Genomic DNA, 20,561 nt, shown 5'->3' with positions numbered 1-20,561 from the left:
AAAAAAAAAAAAAAAAAAAAAAGAAGAAGAAAAAATTATCAATTTCATTGCTGCCTGCTTAAGTTTGTCTTTTTGTATTATATTTTGTTTCAGATATTTGTTTTAAATCTCCCATTTAACACATTAACATTACAGGATAGGTGAAGGAGCTGGTGTTATGGTGTTGGAGGTGAGTAGTGACATGCTTTGCACTGGGTAATTTAGTCAGGGCCTTCTGTTAAAATTGAAATCTGAGCCATTTGTCTTCTTTGTTATGTCTTCCAAGTTGATTCTTGTCTCAATTTTAACTTGTCCATAAGGTGTTTGTATAATTTTCGTATTAGCATTGCACAATCAGATATGCTTTTACTCTTTCATTAATTGTGAAGCCATATATCTTCTAACCTTGTCCTTCAGCTTTGATTTTTTGATTTTTTTTTAGTTTAGCCTGAGGCATTCAGGAAGAGATTTAACTATCAGGGAATATATGAATATGAGGTGTTAATTTTGTTTCTTAACTTTTAGGGTAAGTGCATTTTGCAGAAAAATTGTGGAGGATGACACCATTCATGTGTATCAATTTTGAATATTCAACTTCTTATTGAAATAAATGAAGCTCTCTGCACAAGTATAAGAGAAAGATACCCCCCCTCCAAAAAAAAAAAAAATTGTTGGGGTCTTACGGAATAGAAATCCAAATTTCAGCTCTTTAATCTGTTTTCTACTTGTTAAAGGGTTCCTTTTGAGGAAAATACTGTGAACTCCCTAGATTATTTATGGAGCAAAAATATACATGATCTTAGAGTATTTGTAGAGAACATAAATAAAGTGGCAAAAGGTTCCACACTGCATGGGTATGATTGAATCCCAACAATAAAGCTATTTTATTCCTCAATAGGGGCCTACCTAACTAGGACATGGGCATATGTCAGTGTCCAATACACAAATCCTAAAAACTTGATTAACAAAACACGCCTATATATGTGTATAACAATTAAGTTCTTCCCTGAGGCTATGTTTGGTAGTCAAGAGAAGAAAAGAAAAGAAAAGAAGAAAAAAAATAGAATCAAGAAAGGAAAAGAAAAGAGAAGAAAAGAAATGAAATGGTGAGAAAATAAAAAAAAGTATGTATGTTTGGTTGCCATTAGAAGAGAAGAGAAGAAAAGTTTTTGTATTTTCTCAAGTTTTCTTGTGTTTTTGGCAAGATTTCTGAAAAAAAAAAAAAAAAACTTCACAATTCCCTAGGTAAATTTTGAAATTCAAAAACTGAATTTTCTCTTGGTTCGTGACATACCAAGCACAAAGAAAATTTCTTTTCTTGGCTACCAAACACAGCCTTAGACAATCACCTACATGCGACTATATTTTGTTTCCTCTTCATGCCACTGCATATAAATTATAAAATCTTTTCCTTCTGTGGGTTATCTCTTTGATGCAGATCAAAGGTACTCAAAGAAGTATCAAAGGAGAAAAAGAGCTCTTGTAAAGTCAGTAGGTCAACCTAGTAACTCAACTGAGTTGACTCAGTCATTAACTCAGTTCACCTAGATTTGGGTAATTTATGGACCAGTAACAAGTCTCCCATCGTGGGACACTTTCTAGTATTCTAGTTACTTGTTATTTCTTTAGTTAGTTACTTGTACTAGTACTAGAGTTCCACTTTGTTTGAATTCTATCCTATCTCCTTAAGTGTTTTAAGTAGTGGGTTACTCCTAAAGGGGCTGTCGACCCAAGGGGTTTCTATTCTATTTTGCCTTTTTTTATAATTTTTTTATTCCTTGTTGAGTTCCGTTGTGACTCCCTTTACTCTCTTTAATAAAATAATGCATTCGAGGGGGCTACAACCCATGTTTTGTTCATTAAAAAAGCTGTGGCTATTGTGAGTTTTGTGGTGATGCAACTCTATTACTATTCTGGTGATTTAGCAGTCTTGTTGCAGTGAATCAACAGATGGTTGGTGGTGATTCCAACCGAAACCAATGGTGCTGATGTCATTGTTTATAACTTTCTTCGTATTCTTTTTCTGCAAGTCTGATTTCAACAGTAATCCATGGGTTGGATGCTGAGATTCAGTAGTCTCCCAATGTAGGTAGGAATTCCTAAACTCAAGAATAATAGCAGATATATTAATGTGTTAAAAAAAACAATAGTCTAACAATATAGTAGAAGTGAGAATCAAACTAAAGCCATAAAGTTTGTTGGAATCAAACCATCAGTCAATGTTTGAATAACATAGAATACTTGAAATCAGACATGATATCACCACCACTGTTTTCGGTTGGAATCACCACCAACCACTTGTTGATTCACCACAATAAGAGTGTAAAACTGCTGAATCACCACAACTATAGTAGAGCTGCATCACCACAGAATACACAATAGCCATAGCTATTTGAATGAACAAAACGTGGTTTGTAGCCCCTCTAATGCTTTATTTTAAAGAAAGTCACGATGGAACTCAACAAGGGATTAAAAAAAAAAAATGCAAAACGGAATAGGAAACCCTTCAGGTTGGCCAGCCCCCTTTGGAGTATCACAACTACTTAAAACACTTAGGTAGATAGTGTTTCAACTCTCAACTATTTAACACTTAAAGAGATACTCTAGACTTCTAACAAAGTGGAACTATATTACAACTAGTGCAAGTAACTTTAAAGCAATAAAATTGATATAGAATACTAAGAAGTGTCCCACGATAGGGGACTGGTTGCTGGTACTTAACTAACCAAAAACTAGGTGATCTGAGTTAATGACCGAGTCAGTTAAGCTCTTTTCCTCCTCTGGTACTTCTTTGAGTACCTTTGAAATGAAACAACTTAAAAAGAGGCAATACCTAAGACATGTTCTACGAGTACTTCGAGCTGAAAAGCTCTACATCAACTTAAAGAAGCACCCCATTTTGTTATCTAAAGTCATATTCTTTGGGTTTATTGTGTCTTCAAGAGGTGTTGAGGCTGATCCGGAGAAAGTCAAGAGCATCCTTGACTGATTGGTTCTCAAAACGCTCATAGAAGTCGGTCGCTTCCATTGCTTGCATCACTTTATTGGAGATTTATCAAAAACTTCAGTTCTATCATGGCTCCTGTCACTAAGTGCGTGAAATCCAACAAGGGGAAGTTTGAACGGACACCTGCCATAGTTTTCACGGCAGTATGGCGACCCAAGGTGGTCGAGGGGTGTCTAATCGATTAGGCGACAAGTAACGTCATGGCGACCAAGTCCCCATGTGTTATTTTTTATTTCTCCTATTTCCTAACATTATTTAGTATGCTACAATATATACTCTATAGAATCAAAAATCAACATTAATCAACATAAAGTCCTCATAAATCAACATGATTTATACATCAAGTAATCAAAAATCAACATTAAGCCTCATCAACTCATCAAGTAATAATAAATCATATCAATGATCATTGTTTCAGATCTGAAATCATTGGATATCAACTCTAAAGCAGGATATATGAATCTGGTCGATGAGGTAATAAGCAATAACAGAACTATGGATCACATGGTGAAACCCTGCTCGAATGGGATCATAATCACTGATAAGTTAATAAAAAATAGGAAATGGAACACAGAGATTAGAGACATGTAAAATGACATAAAAGAAAGTGAACAAATATATTGAAAATCAACCGGAGATGTTGGACAATCTAGAAGAGCCATGGGATTTGGCTTGTCAAAGTGCTTGCCTTTGATAGGAGAAGTACATAGTCATGTAATCACATAATTGCAACTTGTATTAACAAATGCACAGTTTACTTTGAATCATAGACTTGCAGCAACAACATAATATAATTTGAATCATGGAATTAGAGCAGCAGCGGCAGTAGCAGCCAAAGCCACTGGCCGCCATTAGTAGAAGCCAGCCTGGTCACTACTACTGCCACCTGCATCGAAGAAGAAGGCAGAGGAGGAGACAAAATATGGAAGGAGAAAAAAACACACGGAACAGAGAAGGGAAGAAGAATGAGAATAATAAAAAGAAAAAAAAATGGAAAAAGGCGGGTTTTAGGGGAGGAGATGGGGAGAGAGAGGGCTTCAGGATAGAGTACTAGGTTGCCGTCAGATGGAGCCAGTGAGCCACCCAAGCATTGGAAGAAGTATTATAAGAAGAAGAAAAAAAAAAACAAAACCAGAAGAACGAGAAGTGCTGGAACAAGAAAAAAGGAAAAATAAATAGAGAAGAGGAGGCCAGAAAAAAAAAATGCCAGAAACAGAAAAGAAGAAGAAGATTAGAAGGAAGAAACATACCTAAAGAACCTATTTGTTCGTGGGAGCAACACCTGAGTCGGTGTCGGCATCAAGCTCCATCTTGATCGAACTTAAAAAAATTATGCTTCGTGATTCTATAATCCAAATTTTCAATGGATAACTTACTTTTGGATAAAATGACGAAAATTTGTATTGTTCGTCAAATATATCATCAGGAGGGGGAAGGATGAAATCCTTTTTAAGAAATAAAGTTTTTGATTGGAATCAAACTGAACCTTAACTATTTCACTAATAGAACGGGTCACACTTTTACCACTAAACTATACCCGCTACATTGTACAATGTGATTATTGTACATGAATGGACCATTTGTCGAACAAGAGAATTGGGCGTTATAAAGATAGGATCTTCTTCGGGCTCTTCTTCAAGTTCTTCTTCAAACAGAGCAGAAGGTAGAAGAAGAAGATGATGAGCAGCTGAAAAAAAAAAAAAAAAAAAAAAAAACTGAAAAAACAGAGAAGGGAAGAGAGAAGAAGAAGAAGAGTATTACACTATTTTACTTACCTTTCTGGAGTCGGAGTAGCCGGAGGAAGAATTGCTAGAGTCATGGTAACCGGAAAAAAGTTGTCAGAGCCAGAATCGATGGAGATAATCACCGCTGCCAAGGGTGTCTGGATTTCTCCCAAACATGCAAGAGATGCTTCTAGTCGAGAGTTTTTGAAGTGGGAAGTCGGGTGTAGAAAGGAAGTTTTATAAGCTTGATCCCATGTAGCTCAATGTAGAGATTCCATATATACCAGCCAATGACAATGCAAGAAATGGAATAAAAAGAAATATATAAATATAAAGAAAAGCAACAGCCTAAGCCTCAAGGATTATAAGTTGTCCAAGGTGTCTGCCATGGCGATGCCTATATTGCCATAGTGGTCGCCATTCGTGACTCCTGTAAATCGTACCACCAATTTGCTCTTGTTTTTCCACCAGGACACCAATATGGTGCCTTGGTGATGCCTTGAATACTATGAAACCTGCAACAACTAAAACTTTCACACTTATTAAACAGAAGATGTATGAAGCTCCTGTTCTATAGCTGCTGGATTGTGATCAGTTGTTCGAGGTAGTAGCCGATGCTTCACATATTGGCCTTGGTGGATTTCTTATGCAAGAGGTTATCCAATCGCCTGTAATAAGCTTAATAACGCCAAGAAGTTCTATTCTACCTGTGACTTAGAGCTCTATGCAGTTGCTGAAACATTGCCGACACTATCACATTGGCAAGGAATTCAATCCCCTTTCTAATCATGTGGCACTCAAGCATCTCCACTCATAGAAGTCAATCAGTAACGTACACGCCAAGTTGCTTGCATATCTACAAGAGTTCATTTTTGTGAAAAAAGAATACTGAAGCTGATGCTTTGGGCAAGAAAGCGTTGACGACTCTTCACACATTCTTGGTTCATGCGATGAGTATTGACCACATCAGGGATGATTATGCTTCAGAGTTGGATTTCTTGACCATCTACCAACTGTTACAAACCAACAAGGTGGGAGGGATCCTATATACTCACTCCACGATGGGCATATCTTTATGGGGACTCCCTTATACATTCCTAAGTCATCTCTACGACACCATCTGATATGGGAGTTGATGGAAAAGGACTCTGAGGATAGTTCGGCAAATGGCAAAGACCCTTTTATGAGTCACTGATCAATATTATTTGCCACGTTACTGAAGGATGTAGATCATGTGATCAAAGATGCCGTATTCTTCAGCTTGCTAAGGGTACTAATCAGAATACGGGTTTGTATTCCTTGTTGCTTGTCCTACCATAGTTCGGAACTTGACAAAATCTTGTCGAATTTTTTAATTTTGAACATTTCGAAGTGGCCGAATCAAAACGCCACACGAATTAGAGAATCAATACTGTTTCGTAGAAATTTTGACCCTAGATCATATTGTTTCTACAATACAGTTTAACAGGGTATTTAATTGAATGTGCTTGATTGAAACTTTTGACCGAACTAGAGAATTTTTCTTGTTTGCCCATTTTCTCTATGGGAGGAAGGTAAACCCACATTTCGGCCTAATTTTTGCCACCTCAGCTCTGCGCCTTGCTGGAATACGGTGATGGGGGTTGCCACGTCATTCCAACGACATTGTTTGCTACATATTAGTGAAGATTTGGCCACATTCAACAGTTCAATGTATGAACTTTTTCCCAAAAATGAATTTTTGCAAGAAAATTTGATAACCTCTTCTCCTACCCGGCCCGTCAGCCGTACAGGCTAGCAACACCATCAAGTTACAGTGACTCAGTGGCTACGGTGACTCAGTGGCTGGTTCTTCATAGTATGATGACCTATACGCTATACCCTAGGGTTGGTTATCTCTTGTATGTAGATGAGACCATTTATAGTGTAGTTGTGGAGGACTTCAAGCGTTTCTTCAACTACGACGTGGCTTGCATTTGTCATATAGTCAGAGGAAAATAGGCGTTGGCACCATCGGTCCTTTAGTGGGCTCAATCCTCCACTTAACTCTTTGTGGTATTAGCCATTAGGATGGCCTGAGGGCTGAGGGGGTCAACTTTGTTCTCATCTATCACCACACAGTATTGTATTGTTGGGACTTGGGTCTCTATAAGTCTATGTTACATGTACTTTGAACTATTTCATAATTAATCAATCATGGTGCATAGTTTACTTGTTTACTTACCTTTTCTGTTTTTTAGTACTAAAACAATGTGTAATATAGGCAATATTACACAAGTTATACAATAGGGTTAGGCGCAACGGTAAAGTTGCTCCATTACGACCTAGTGGTTGTGGGTTCGAGTTGGGAAACCTCCTCTCCATGAAGCAGGGGTAAGGTTGCGTACATTATGACCCTTAATAAACCCCACAGTGGCGAAAGCCTTGTGCACTAGGTACACCGTACACCCTTACTTCTAATACAATAGGGTTCGGTGTATACTGCCAACTAAGGGTGAAAATCCAAACCACTACTTTGTGTGTTTTTTCTTGCAATATAAAGGTTTACAAATGTTTATATAGGCTAAAATAAGGTATTCCTAAAGTATTAGAGCTTAATATGGCCCTTTGCCCCCTTGAAATGTCCAACCAAAAGGCAATCGAAACCCGAGTTTTCGAACTATGTGTCCCACATGCACTGTGGGTACACATCAATGATTCAGTATGGACTTTGTGCTTGGCTTACCATCTACACGGGAAAGACACAAGTCTATAGTTGTTGTGGTTGATGAGTTGATAGTTTTTCGAAGATGTTGCATTTTATCCCATTTCGCAAGAAGTTTGATGCTAACCTTATTGCTTCTTTCTTCTTCAAAGAAGTTGTGCGTCTTCATGGGCTGTCAGATTCTATTGTCTCTAATTTGGACGTCAAATTTATGAGCTATTTCTAGATACACTGTGGATGATAACCAACACCAAGTTGCAGTTCTCTACAGCTCATCATCCACAAATAAATGGTCAAATGGATGTTGTAAACCATTTACCGTAGGCTGCGCAACTAACTTGATTGCCTTTTGCGAGAGTATGAGAAGACTCAACCATCTATTCTCGATATTGCCGAATTTGCTTACAATAATTTAGTGAGGATGACTAAGGGTCGTACTTTTGAAATTTTCTCGGAGTTTAATTTACATGACTTGCCAACCTTGTTCCCCTTCCGCCTCAAACATAAGTCAACGTTGAAGTGGATGAGTTTATACGACACATCACTAGGGTGCACGTTGATGTTCAACGAGGAGTAACCTTACTTATAATACTTATAAAGCTTCGGCTGATCGTTATCACCAATTTCTAGAGTTTAAACTGGGAGATTTGGTTATGGTTCGTATCGCTCCAGAAATTTTCCCACCTGATGCCAATACAAAGCTCCACCTACAAAAAAATGGCTTTATACAAAGTCCATAAACAACTTCAATTTGGGCGACCTTATACTCTACTTGAGACATCTTTTAGATGGAGACTCTAAGCACATGTTGAGATTGCCCTAGATAGTTCCACCAGTTGACGAAAAGAATGAGGAAGCGATGGATGACGAGTACAATTTTTTCCTTGTCAAGTGGAAGGGACGTTCGCACATAGATTGCACCTAGATTAACACTGATTATTTCAAGAGGCTCAACTTGGATTTATATGAGCACTACATGTTTTTTGCGCAATCATCGGAGACAGATGATTTCAAGTGGAGTAAACTCAGTAAACTTAGTGGGCCACCTCTGTAACTCAGCTGAGTTGACTCAGTCACGAACTCAATTCACTTAGGGCCCGTTTGATAACGTTTTTGTCGTTTATGTTTAAAAAAACAGCAGAAACAGAAATTTCTGTTTCTGGGAATAGAAATGGAATTTTGGGTGTTTGATAAACCTCTTGTTTCTTGAAACGTTTCTCTATCATCGGAGCCAGCCTGGCCAAGTTCGATGCCGTCCCCCACCTCCACTCCGCCTCCTCCACACATCCACAATCCCCCATCTTCCGAGCCAACCAAAACAGCTCCGCCGCCCATTTCTCAGCTGAACCACCACCACCATCAACACCGTCATCGAACAACACGTTACTTGCACCCTCTCGGAATGACCGAATAGCTCCTAAGACCCTATTCCTCCGGCGACGAAGATGCCCGGATCCTACCTCACCATCACCATTGACGACAGGCCGATGCTCCTGCTGCCTCGACATGGTAGCTTCAAGCTGACGAAGAGTCTTGGAGAAAACCCCAGAGAGGGCTGCACGGTTGACTTCCCTCAAAGTCTCGAAACCTTCACAGAGGTTCTCATTGAGGAGCTTCTCCACCAAACCCCTCAAGACTTCATACTTGCGAGAGCTTGGCCAGTCTGGATCATCATCTCTCCCGTCCTTGATCAAAATAACAAATTCCACCTTTATATGATCCATAAGTCAAAGAAGTTTTTGAAAAAAAAAAAAAGGAAAACAAATTCTGCCCTAGTTCTTACAAATTGGCGTAGGAGATTCCTCAGCTGTCTCGAACGTACCAAGCCAAACTCTAGCGCCGTTCTTCGCCGGATCTCTGATCTCCGCCGCAATTTTCCCCCCGTGGCCGTTCGTCTTTTTTTGGTAGAATGGCCATTGTCTTACTCCTCTGTAATGCTTCCCCTTCGACGGAGCTGCAACTAGAGCTGTCACTAAAGTTGACTTCTCCAGTACCGTTGATGATGCCATAGTCGCAACGGATGAAGCCGAAGCCAAAGCCGTTGGTTGCACTTGAAACATGCCGCCAAAAGTCGATTCCTGAGGCTCTACTTTTCCGCTCCTCTCCCCATCAACCCAGGGTCTGCCGTCGATTCTGGTGTCCTCTTCCGTGAGAAGCTTCTCTACCTTCAAGCCCTCAACGCTGATTCCTCCGCTTAGCTCTGGTCGACTCCCTCAAGTCCGTCGAGAAATGTCTATACTCAATGGGCATTGAACGCTCGGATGTCGGTGTCGAGAGAATAATGTTGGGTTTGGGGGAAAGAAAGGCCCACAAGTCTGTTTCCAGAAACATCGAAACAAGTTCTACTTGTTCTTTCGTTTCTGTTTCTTGAACCATAAATCAATATAAATTCTTATTTATGTTTCTGAAATAAGCAGAAATGGAACAGGTTTATACGCTTTTTGTTCCGTTTCTGTTGTTTCTTGACACAGAAACAGTAGAAATGCGTTTCTAGAAACGTTATCAAACTGGCCCTTAGTTTTGGGTCAATTATGAACCAGTAACCAATCCTCCATCATAGGGCACTTTTTAGACGTCTATTTGCTTGTTATTGCTTTAATTATTTACTTTTACTAGTTGTCTAGTTGTCTTAGAGTTCCACTTGTTAGAAAGTACTTTAAGTAGTTGGGATACTCCAAAATGGTTGTCCACCTAAGGGGTTTCATATTTAGTTTTGCTTTGTTTTTTATTTATTCACTTATTCGTTCCTTGTTGAGTTCCATTGTGGCTCTCTCTATTCTCTTTAATAAATAAAGCATTAGAGGGTGCTACAACCCACATTTTGTTCATTCAAACAGTTACGACTATTGTGAATTCTGTGATGATGCAACTCTATTACTGTTGTGGTAATTCGGCAGTTTTGTTGTGGTGAATCAATCAGTGGTTGGTGGTGATTCCAGCCGAAACCAGTGGTGGTGATGTCATTGGTTATATCTTTCTTCTTCTTTTTCGGCAAATCTGATTTCGAGTAAGTATTCTGTGCTATATTCAAATTGTGATTATGGTTTGATTCCAACAAACTATATGACTTAAGTTTGATTCTCACTTTTTCTTACTTCTTCTATACTATTAGACTACTGTTCCCTTGATCACATTAATTTCTAGAATCAATATCTACTGCTGTTCTTAAATTTTGAAAGTCCTGCCTAAAGTGGGTGATTACTGAATCTCAGCATCCAACCCTTGGATTAGACTGGAATTTTGGCCTGCTGTTCTCTCCCTCATGAATAATGTTCAACTAGACTTTGAGTCAGATCAGAATCTCTGATTTGTTATTAATTTTTTCTCCTATTCTGTTTCTGTGATCTGTTTTGAGGTTCCTTATTTGACTGATATTCTTAGAGATTTCTGAATCCACCCGTTGGATTAGCATCTGTTTTTGATATTCTGTTCTCTATTGTTTAAGTCTTTAAGTGAGTTTGGGTTGCATCTGATCTGTTGATATCTACTTACATTCATTTCTGGACTTGTCTTGTGTCTATGATTCTGGCTTGTGGTTGCTTTTCTGAAACTTAATGTTAGGTGGATTGACCCCCCCACCACACACACACACAAAAAAAAAAAAAAAAAGATTCGTGACAAGTGTTTTTTGTGAATGCAGGAACTTGAACATGCACAAAGGCGAGGAGCAAAAATTTATGCCGAGATTCGTGGTTATGGGATGTCAGGTATTTTCCTCTTTTTATTTTTTATTTTTTATGACAAATGGTTGTATTGCTGCTTTAGTTTCTCAATTGATTTGACGTTTTCTGAATATATTCTTAACATCTTCAGGTGATGCACATCACATTACTCAGCCACACAATGATGGGAAAGGAGCTATTTTGGCCATGACACGTGCACTAAAACAGGTAAGCTGATATGCTTGACTTTGAACTGGTTCCCCTCTGCTGGCCCTGAACCCTAAAGATGTTTTTTATTTATCAAAATAGTACTGCCACACATGTTGGGTGATGCAGATTAATCAACAAAATAGGCTTGTTTTATTAGGAATAAGCATAGGGTTGGGTTGTATATATGTTGGGCCGTCAGTGCATGTGGTGTGGAGTGTATTGGGCCACTTTTATGGGTCTAAAAGAGGGGCTATAAGATTGAGTACTGGATTACTAGTTAGTTTCTTTTTTAGTTGGGCTGTGATGGGGTTCACTAGTTTCATTATTTAGTTTCTAAATTTCAGTCTTATTTAGTTTCTAAAATAAGTAGTTGCTATTTTATTTAAGCTTCTAATTTTCCTAGTTTCTATTTTCAGTTTTAGTAACTAGAAGAGTTTCTATTTCAGTTTTTGGAACTAAGTTTAGTTTTTATTTTGTAACCCCATCACTATTATAAATAAAAAGAAGGCTCATTAGTTGCCCACGATTTATGAATGAAAAAAGAAGCTTGTTGCTATGTCTCTGCTGGGACTGCTGTGTGTTTGATCACAGTGGAAGGGAGTGGTGTTTGATCCATTCGACTCCTTGAGGTGGGAAGCCTAGGAGGATCTGATACAAGTGTTTTCTTCTTCTTCAAGGTTATCTACAAGACTCTATTGATGCCTTACTGCTGCAGGTATTTAGATCAATCTTTTGTTCTCAGTTCTGTCCAGCGATAGGCATACCTGTGAGGAATTTTCAACTACTATCCAAGCCTATTCCATGGTTAGCTTAGGCTGAGATTTTAACCTAAGGACCTACCCATACAAAGGGAAACTCGATCCAGAGTAGAGGGTTTTCTGACCTCAGGTTGCAGAGTTATTCAAAATCGCTATACTTTTGTCTTTTAGTGATCTGCCATAACCAGAACTGAGATCGACAGGTCTGGGTTAATTTTTACTGTTGTTTTGGAGTTTGGGTCATGTTACTAAGCTGGAGTGAACTTAATTGAAGCCCTTGAAAGCCTCTATTGTCAGCTAGCCTGATCTCACCAGCAACACATCGATAGTTCAGATCTGATTTCTGTTTGTCTGATATTCCTGCCTTTATTCTATGTTGTTCGTGGTTGTTCTTTGATTAAAAATTCCTGCGGCTGAGACTTGGTTAAACTCCCTAATCCCTATCCTAGTCTACATTAAGTGGTATCAAAGCATGGCAGAGAACAATCCTTATGCTGAGATGAAGGCTTCCTTTGCTTCCATAATGGAGATGGTGATACAAGTGCATCAAGAAATGGTGCGAACGAATGAAGCATTCGCTAGAATGCAGCGACCTGTTAGTGTTCCAGAATCGTTAATAGCACATGTAACACCTCTAGGTGAAGTGAAGATTCCTCTATTTAGACCAAAAGAACTTGAAGTCAAGGTTCACATTGAAGAGATAGTTCTTGAAGCTTCAAAGACAGAAGGTCAATAGATAGAAGATTCCACTGAAGAATTCTACTTTGAAGAGAGCATAGTCGACAAGATTGAGGTCGTGGAAGATGAGGTAGTGATTGAAAGAGCTCCACAACAAGTCTTTGAGATTCATGATGAAAAGAGTTTGTTCCAATCCTTGATGAGAAGGTTACCAACATTGACAACTCTATGCACACGGCATTCACAATTGGTATTGATTCAGAGGTTGAGCATATAAAGTTTGTTATGCCATCATGGTTTTTTGAAGAGAAAGCTCCACACCTTAAAGACTACCTTCCAAAAGTCTGCAAGCAACCTGAATTCTGTTTGGAAATGGTTATGGCTGCTATTCACATGTTGTTCCCACCTCAACCCTGCAAAATTCGAGGACGAATTTTTTCAAGATGGGGAGAGTTGATGCAGATTAATAACCAAAATAGGCTTGTTTTATTAGAAATAAGCCTAGGGTTGGGTTGTATATGTGCTGGGCCTTCAGTCCATGTGGTTTGGAGTGTATTGGGCCACTTTTATGGGTCTAAAAGAGGGGCTCTAAGATTGAGTACGTGATTACTAGTTAGTTTCCTTTTTAGTTGGGTTGTGATGGGGTTCACTAGTTTCATTATTTAGTTTCTAAAATAAGTAGTTGCTATTTTATGTAAGCTTCTAATTTTCCTAGTTTTTATTTTCAGTTTTAGTTACTAGAAGAGTTTCTATTTCAGTTTTTGGAACTAAGTTTAGTTTTTATTTTGTAACCCCATCACTATTTTAAATCAAGGGAAGGCTCAAAGTAGCCCACGATTTATGAATGAAAAAAAGAAGCTTGCTGCTATGTCTCTGCTGGGACTGCTGTGTGTTTGATCACAGTGGAAGGGAGTGGTGTTTGATCCATTCGACTCCTTGCGGTGGGAAGCTCAGGAGGATCTGATACAAGTGTTTTCTTCTTCTTCAAGGTTATCTACAAGACTACTGCTGCCTTACTGCTACAGGTATTTAGATCAATCTTTTGTTCTCAGTTCTGTCCAGCGATAGGCATACCTATGAGGAATTTTCAACTTCTGTCCAGGCCTATCCCATGGTAAGTTTAGGCTGAGATTTTAACCTAAGGACCTACCCATACAAAGGGAAACTCGATCCAGAGTAGAGGGTTTTCTGACCTTAGGTTGCAGAGTTATTCAAAATCGCTATACTTTTGTCTTTTAGTGATCTGCCATAACCAGAACTAAGATCGACAGGTCTGGGTTGATTTTTACTGTTGTTTTGGAGTTTGGGTCATGTTACTAAGCTGGAGTGAACTTAATTGAAGCCTTTGAAAGCCTCTACTGTCAGCTAGCCTGATGTCACCAGCAACACATAAGTAATGGGATTGATAGTTCAGATCTGATTTTCCTACCTTTATTCTATGTTGTTCGTGGTTGTTTGTGGTTGTTTTTTAATTAAAAGTTCCTGCAGTTGAGATTTGGTTAAACTCCCTATCCTAGTCTACATTATTGGGTAGTGCAAATGATTATTGGATAGTTCTCAGTTGGGAGATATCCTTAGCCAAATTCAATTTGATCAGATTTAATTTGCCTATCTTATTCGTTTTGATGGTTGGGGAAAAAGGACTCAATTGGCTTGTTTTACCTATGGATGGCCATGATTTGGTCTGGTTTTGTCATGGTGGGATGGAATATTTGGGTTCACACACCTTGTGCAGCCTTTATACTATTATGCAGGGTTAATTGTGCGTTGTTTTCCTTTTGTGCCATTATAGCAGTGTATTAATTTATTCTTTTATTTATTGTTAAATATGTGAAAGATATTTGAACACAAAATTGTTTTGTTTGTGAAAGAAGAAAATAAGAATATAATTATACTGCATCTTCTGTTAATACAGTAGCAGTGACCACTATAAAGGTGAGAACAATTAAAGCAGTCATTAGTTGTGTGGATGCTTCCTAGCTATTGCATTCATCATATGCTCTCTCTCTCTCTCTGACAATAAAAGATGCTATGGTATCATTCTGACTGCTGTAGTAATGGTGGTGTTTACTTTCCTGTATGCAGCAGAAATGAAGGGATGGAATTCTTTAACAAATCTGATTGAATTAACAAATTCATAGAATCATCCAGCAGAAGCTACACAAATACCAGTGTGTCAATGAGAAAAATGAAGTCTTTTGAGTTGAAGCAAAACCGGATGGATAAATTGAAAGCAACGAATGGTTGGCTACCGAAATTTATAGGGGTTTCAAATGAAATTTTTTAGAGAAGATACTTAAGTTTGGGATTCATGACACTCCGTCATAAGTGGTGGGATCCCAGGGTCTGATCTCAAGGTACAAACCAATGGAAATGAGGAAAAAGTCTAATCGGGAAATAATCCATGGTGTAATAAGAATAGAGTTCGATTCAGTGTCAAGATGAGGAACTATAAGCAGCAGCAATAGATGAACTGGAAATTAGAGTTCTTGAATTCAACAAAATTATAACTAGTGCTGGAAGGCAGAAGGTTCTTTGTGCTGCCCACTTAGGAAGGGAATCATATTCTGCCCACTATAATTGTGCCACATGGATGATTGATGTGGCTATTTCAACTGTTGGCCAGAGATGACATGGTCTGAATTAACTACATGTCAAATTCAGGGCCTAATTCAATCAAATACCCTCCAGTGTAGTGGCATGCATCCGCATGTATGTCCATGCTGGTACTCTGACCACTATTGTGTACTGTCCCATTGTCCTGATCTTTTAGAGCTCGATTTGGCCACTTGACAAACTTTGTTTGCTCTGAAATTTGATATGTGAGTAGAGGACTGTGGGATCTACTTGTTCACAAAATGTGGCAAATGTTTGGTTGGCACGGGGAAGCCCTTCTTAGGTGGGTGTGCTGGAAGCCAGAGCTTGTTATAGAATTAGAGAATTGGGTATAGATTGGAAAGATAAACACCTATCTCTTGAATCAAGAATCTGTATCATAGTAATTCTCAGCCAATCAAATGGATGTGTGGTATCCCTCAACAATAAAAGTGGGTGGAAATCCACTTATGTAAGCAATAGCTTTTAGAGAAAACTGATTTAATTGTATTTAACATATTCTGTAATTTCACGTTGCAGCTCTGGTCTATAGACTTTATGTGGTTGCAAGCCGCCTTCTGTTCTAATTTGACTAAGAAAACAAAGATACAATCATACAAACTCCTAAAACAAAATGGAAGTATGATTTCAATTTCTGAGATCATTGGGACAAAGACTAGAAATTAACTAGAGGCTGATAGCAATATCCTGGAATTCAGGGAATAAAGACTTCACATATATGTGCTTGGTTAAAAGGGAAAAGCCAATCCAAGATCTTTAGGGTTTCATAATAGAAAGCAAGGGAAAATGGTTTGGTTTGGCCTCAAGTTATATATAAGAACCTAAGAAAGCATATCTTGGATTTCTGCAATTGTTGTATGCCTCATGGAAAGTTAAGGGGCTTGGATAATCTAACTCATAACTGTGGCAGCGTCTAGGCGATCCAAGACAGTGGAGAGGGTCCAGAAACAAGGCGCCTGGACACGAAGGCATTGCCTTGACAACTATGATCTAACCTCGGTCTTCTTGGTGCCGAGTCATATTTGAGTTTTGACCTTAAGCATCTTGATTCACATCAGTTATTTTTTCATGTCCTGCAGTCTGGTCTTCATCCTGATCAAGTGGATTATGTAAATTCGCATGCCACGTCAACACCCCTGGGTAATTTTTTGGACCCTTAGTCAATGTGTTTATTGGAAATGATCTGTTTGTGCTCATCTTGTTGCTGAAATATGTCATTTCTGCAGGTGACATGGTTGAAGCAACTGCTATCAAATCTATTTTTTCTGACCGTGCTATCTCACGTGCTTTGGCCTTTTCGTCTACAAAGGTAAAGCTTGTTAGTTCTATTAATATTAGGACCCCTAATTTGCATTTCTATTCATACCTTGCTTTGCTAAAGAGTGAGCTGGTTCCTGGCCATTCAGTTACTTTGAAAATGTGATTCAAGTATTGGCAACTTCCTAAGATGTATTAGTTGACTTGTGATAAGTTGGTCACACAATGACACAAGTAGAGTTGCTGAAGAAAATAATCCGAAATCCTAGTAGGGGAGCCTTGGCCTCCTTTTGAATGAAAACTGATTCAAGGACAATAGCCAATATCAGAAGAGAACACTCTCACCCTATGAATGGTATCACTTTTGGTTTTGTGATGGAAAGTGAGAGAAACCATCAATGTCAAGCTTGGGGAATGCTACGAACACAAGCATTAAATGCTTCTTTGCCCCAAGATAGATGGGATCTTGCCCATACAGTAGATGCTACATCCATACAAGGGTGGGTCATACTGTACCAGACCACTAGCCATTCCAAGAATTTGTGTTGCACATAACTTGTGTCTTAGTAGCATTCCTGTCAAGCTTAAACTGTTCCAAAAACTAGAAAGGACCTCCCTCGTCGTGGATGAACTATAGAATCTTATTATACCAAAATGGAAGTCTCTTTGGTTTTTTCTAAAAAGTTATTTTCCTTTAAATCCTACATTCCTGACTACCTTAATGCTAACCCAAATGAATGCTTGGTGATCATCATGAATTCGATATATCCAATGATGTCAGATAAGCTGCACTCAACTAAGTTGCATAATTCCTGTTCCCTATACATTTTGATTGGTTTGGCTAATGGATTCTATGGCTCTATGCTGGCTGCCAAGTTGACACAAATCCTCCTACTTTATCCTCACTTGGGAATGTGGTGTGGAAAGCACTTTCAGAGATGAACTATACCCTTTCAAACTCTCCCATGAAGGGGAAAGATAATAGGCTTCTAGAAAGGGGAGGTCTTATTCTTGTCTTCTTCACAGGATGTGGACCTCTGTCAATTTGTATTCCTTGAGCCATCAGTTTTTACATTATTAATTTTGTATACTAAGAATATCTGTATAATTATATTATTTTTCTTTATTATTTACAGATGGCTGTTGTGGTCCTTACTGGTTTCATTTCAGGGTGCTACAGGACATCTCCTTGGGGCGGCTGGAGCTGTGGAAGCAATCTTTGCAGTTTTAGCTATATATCGTGTAAGGGTTTTCCTTTAGGCTACAAATGTGATTAGAAATGTCCCTTTTCAAAATCATAGTAGATTATAGTGGAATGGGAAAATATATTGCAGGATGGGCAAATATTTGGTTTTTAAAGGTCTTAAAAGAAGGGGGTAAAAGATAGATTAACAACATAGTGCTATTTATAGAAAAAAAAATAATAAAATACCTTGCATAAGTAATTTCAATTCGATTATATTGATCAATGAAAGTAAATACGACAACATTCTATAACTAGAAATCAGATTATTGGTGAATCGTCCATTCGAATCAGATCCACAGATTGGACAAATTATTCCCTAGCAGAAAAAAAAAATGAAGAATCTAGCTAATAGGACAAGCTCAATTAGAAATCAAATAGGAAACGCTTGTTTCTTTTTTAACTCCAATGAGGTTTAGTTGATACTTCCCCCTCTTTCACCTGATTCAATTGGCTATTGTTTTCAGAACAATGTTTTTTCTTGCCAGGTTTAGGTTCTCTTTGGTTGGATTTCAATTTCAATTTATGTTCTATTCATGCAAAATCTTCTGAGAAATTTTTTTTTATCAGAAATTGAAATCGTTTGGTTACTAACAGAATGGATTCTGGAAAGAGAAATGGGTTTGGTTGGGTTATGTGCAGATTGAATCATGCAACCCTAAAACTTAAGATCTTTCTTTTGAAGAAGTCCAACTATGGCATTTGAACAAATTGGCCCACACAATATGGATTGGAACCTTCAAATGATACGTCAACCATCTCGTTCCAGCATTAAACTTTTTCTTTCTATAGATATTCCAGCATTAAACTTAGTACTGTTTCATGCCTTTAGCACACCCATGCTGCCTCCCAACTTTTCTCTACAGATGACTTAACAATGTCAAATTCTCCAACCAATATCCATTTCCCTTCCTACCAAAATCTAAAATTCTCTAGCTCTTTCCATAAAGTCAATGATGCAGTTCTAGCATAGGAGGAAGAAGCACACTTGAACCAGCCATGGTTCTGGTGCTGGTCCTTAACTGGGCCAACCTCTAGAACAAGTTGTGTTGATCAGCTAAGGATCTCGCATGTCTTGGTGTGGGTCCCATGAAGCCAGCTTGTGTGGAGGAGATTTGGAGCCGACAATATCTTTTAGTAGTGTTACTAAATGACGGTAGAGATTTGGAGCTGCTAATATCTTTTGGTAGTTACTTACTAGTTTCTATTTTCATGTAGTTACTTAGTAAACAAGTTAAGTAGAAGTGCTATCTATTTTCCTTGTCCAAGGATCCTTTCTAGATTTTATTTTTTTTTAACAATTGCTTGACAGCCAATCGGTCCCCCCACTCCTATGGGTTTATATTCTTGTAATCACTTTATTAGTTATTATAAATAAAGAGCAAGGTGCTACAATAGCCCACTATTTGGATGTTTTGACGGACCAGCTGTATGTCAGTGTGGGTATTGCGGTGAATCAGTGGCATCCCTTGTGGTGAAGCAAGTGGCAACCTAAGGTGGTGAATCCTTTGGTCTGGGACTGATGGTGAAGCCTTTCCTGCAGGCCATAGGTGGTGAAGCCTATGGTTATATGCCCTTCTTTTTCCTCTCTTTCTTCTCTTACCGTTCTACAGGTTTTCCAGCAATTTTCTCCCACCATCTTGGCCTTCGATCAGGTGATTTCTGATCTTTTTGTGCTTAGTTAATCTTTCTTTTATTGTTCTCTAACTTCTCTTGATATTCTGTTATTTTTAAGTACTGTTTCATGTCTGCGATGGGCTTATTTGGCAACATACGAGTCTGAACTTCAGTGATTGATTTCTGAGAATCTAACCATCAGATTGGGTTGAGATTTGACTGTTATTCGCTTCCCCTTCTACTCCACTTGACCCAAATTTCAGCATCGTCGCACTCATGGATTGAGAGTTATTGAAGTTCTCCTTGCTTGCTGTTTTCTGGATTTTAGTTTTTATTTTCTGTCCATGTTCGTATCTCCTTATCTAACCATAGCTTTGATATTTTAACCACATATTCACCCCATTAGGACCTCTATGATATATTAATTTCGGCCCCATCTGATTTATAGTTTGCAAGTTCTAGTCACATCAAGTTTCTGCCCTATTTCTGACTTTAGGTTCACTGTGATTCTGGTTTCTGTAGTTTTGGAAGTGTTTGCTTCTTTCAGCCTAGCTTACCTCATCAGCCAACCATTTCACTCTGCACAAAAGCTTCAAAAAGGAAAAGCATCCATTCATCCAAAATAAAGGGGTCTTCAAATTTTACTGATACTGATAGATTCCCATCGTTGCCTATGTACACACAAACCAAGCAAGATCTCTGAAAATAGTGGATCCCTGATCAAGTTCCTGAAAATGTCTCAAGACGGGTTTACAAGACCTTTGGTGTTCAAGATAGAATTGTTTACAGGAAGGAAGGTAAAGCAAGACATTTACAGGTTTTCCTAATTTCTTCTCGGGTTCTAAGGTTTGTTTTTTGAAACCCTAACCAACTTGGGGATTCTTGGACAAGGGGATGGAATGAGAGATGGAGAAGGAGAATGGGAGAGGGAGGGACATTCTAACCGGCATTGGCAGCATACAAGAGGAGAGAGGGCGAGACAAATTGATTTCACCAACAGAAATCGACCTCTAATCTCAGAGAATAGCAAGAGATATAAAGAAATAGAGAGGGTGAGAGTTACTTAGAGATAGAGGAGAGTGGGAGGGGGAGGAAAAGAGGGAAAGAATTAAAGGAAGTATTTCTGA

At 38.5% G+C, this 20,561-nt stretch overlaps 1 protein-coding gene across 3 annotated transcripts in view; it reads left to right on the top strand.

Moving 5' to 3' along the window:
• LOC122058664 (3-oxoacyl-[acyl-carrier-protein] synthase, mitochondrial) overlaps window positions 1-20,561 on the top strand; it is a 33,934-nt gene that overhangs the window by 11,528 nt on the left and 1,845 nt on the right. For 2 of the 3 annotated variants that reach the window (XM_042621314.1, XM_042621315.1), the window contains exons 8-13: window positions 136-169; window positions 11,034-11,100; window positions 11,207-11,283; window positions 16,397-16,457; window positions 16,544-16,626; window positions 17,745-17,816. In XM_042621314.1, coding sequence (XP_042477248.1) covers window positions 136-169; window positions 11,034-11,100; window positions 11,207-11,283; window positions 16,397-16,457; window positions 16,544-16,626; window positions 17,745-17,816 — 394 coding nt within the window. The remainder of the gene's footprint in view (window positions 1-135; window positions 170-11,033; window positions 11,101-11,206; window positions 11,284-16,396; window positions 16,458-16,543; window positions 16,627-17,744; window positions 17,817-20,561) is intronic. The other variant, XM_042621316.1, reaches the window with a different exon arrangement.

The sequence above is a fragment of the Macadamia integrifolia genome, chromosome 13 (assembly GCF_013358625.1).
Source record: "Macadamia integrifolia cultivar HAES 741 chromosome 13, SCU_Mint_v3, whole genome shotgun sequence".
Classification (NCBI taxonomy): Eukaryota; Viridiplantae; Streptophyta; class Magnoliopsida; order Proteales; family Proteaceae; genus Macadamia; species Macadamia integrifolia.
Note: the sequence above shows the minus strand (reverse complement) of the source record. Positions and strands in the feature narration are given on the sequence as shown.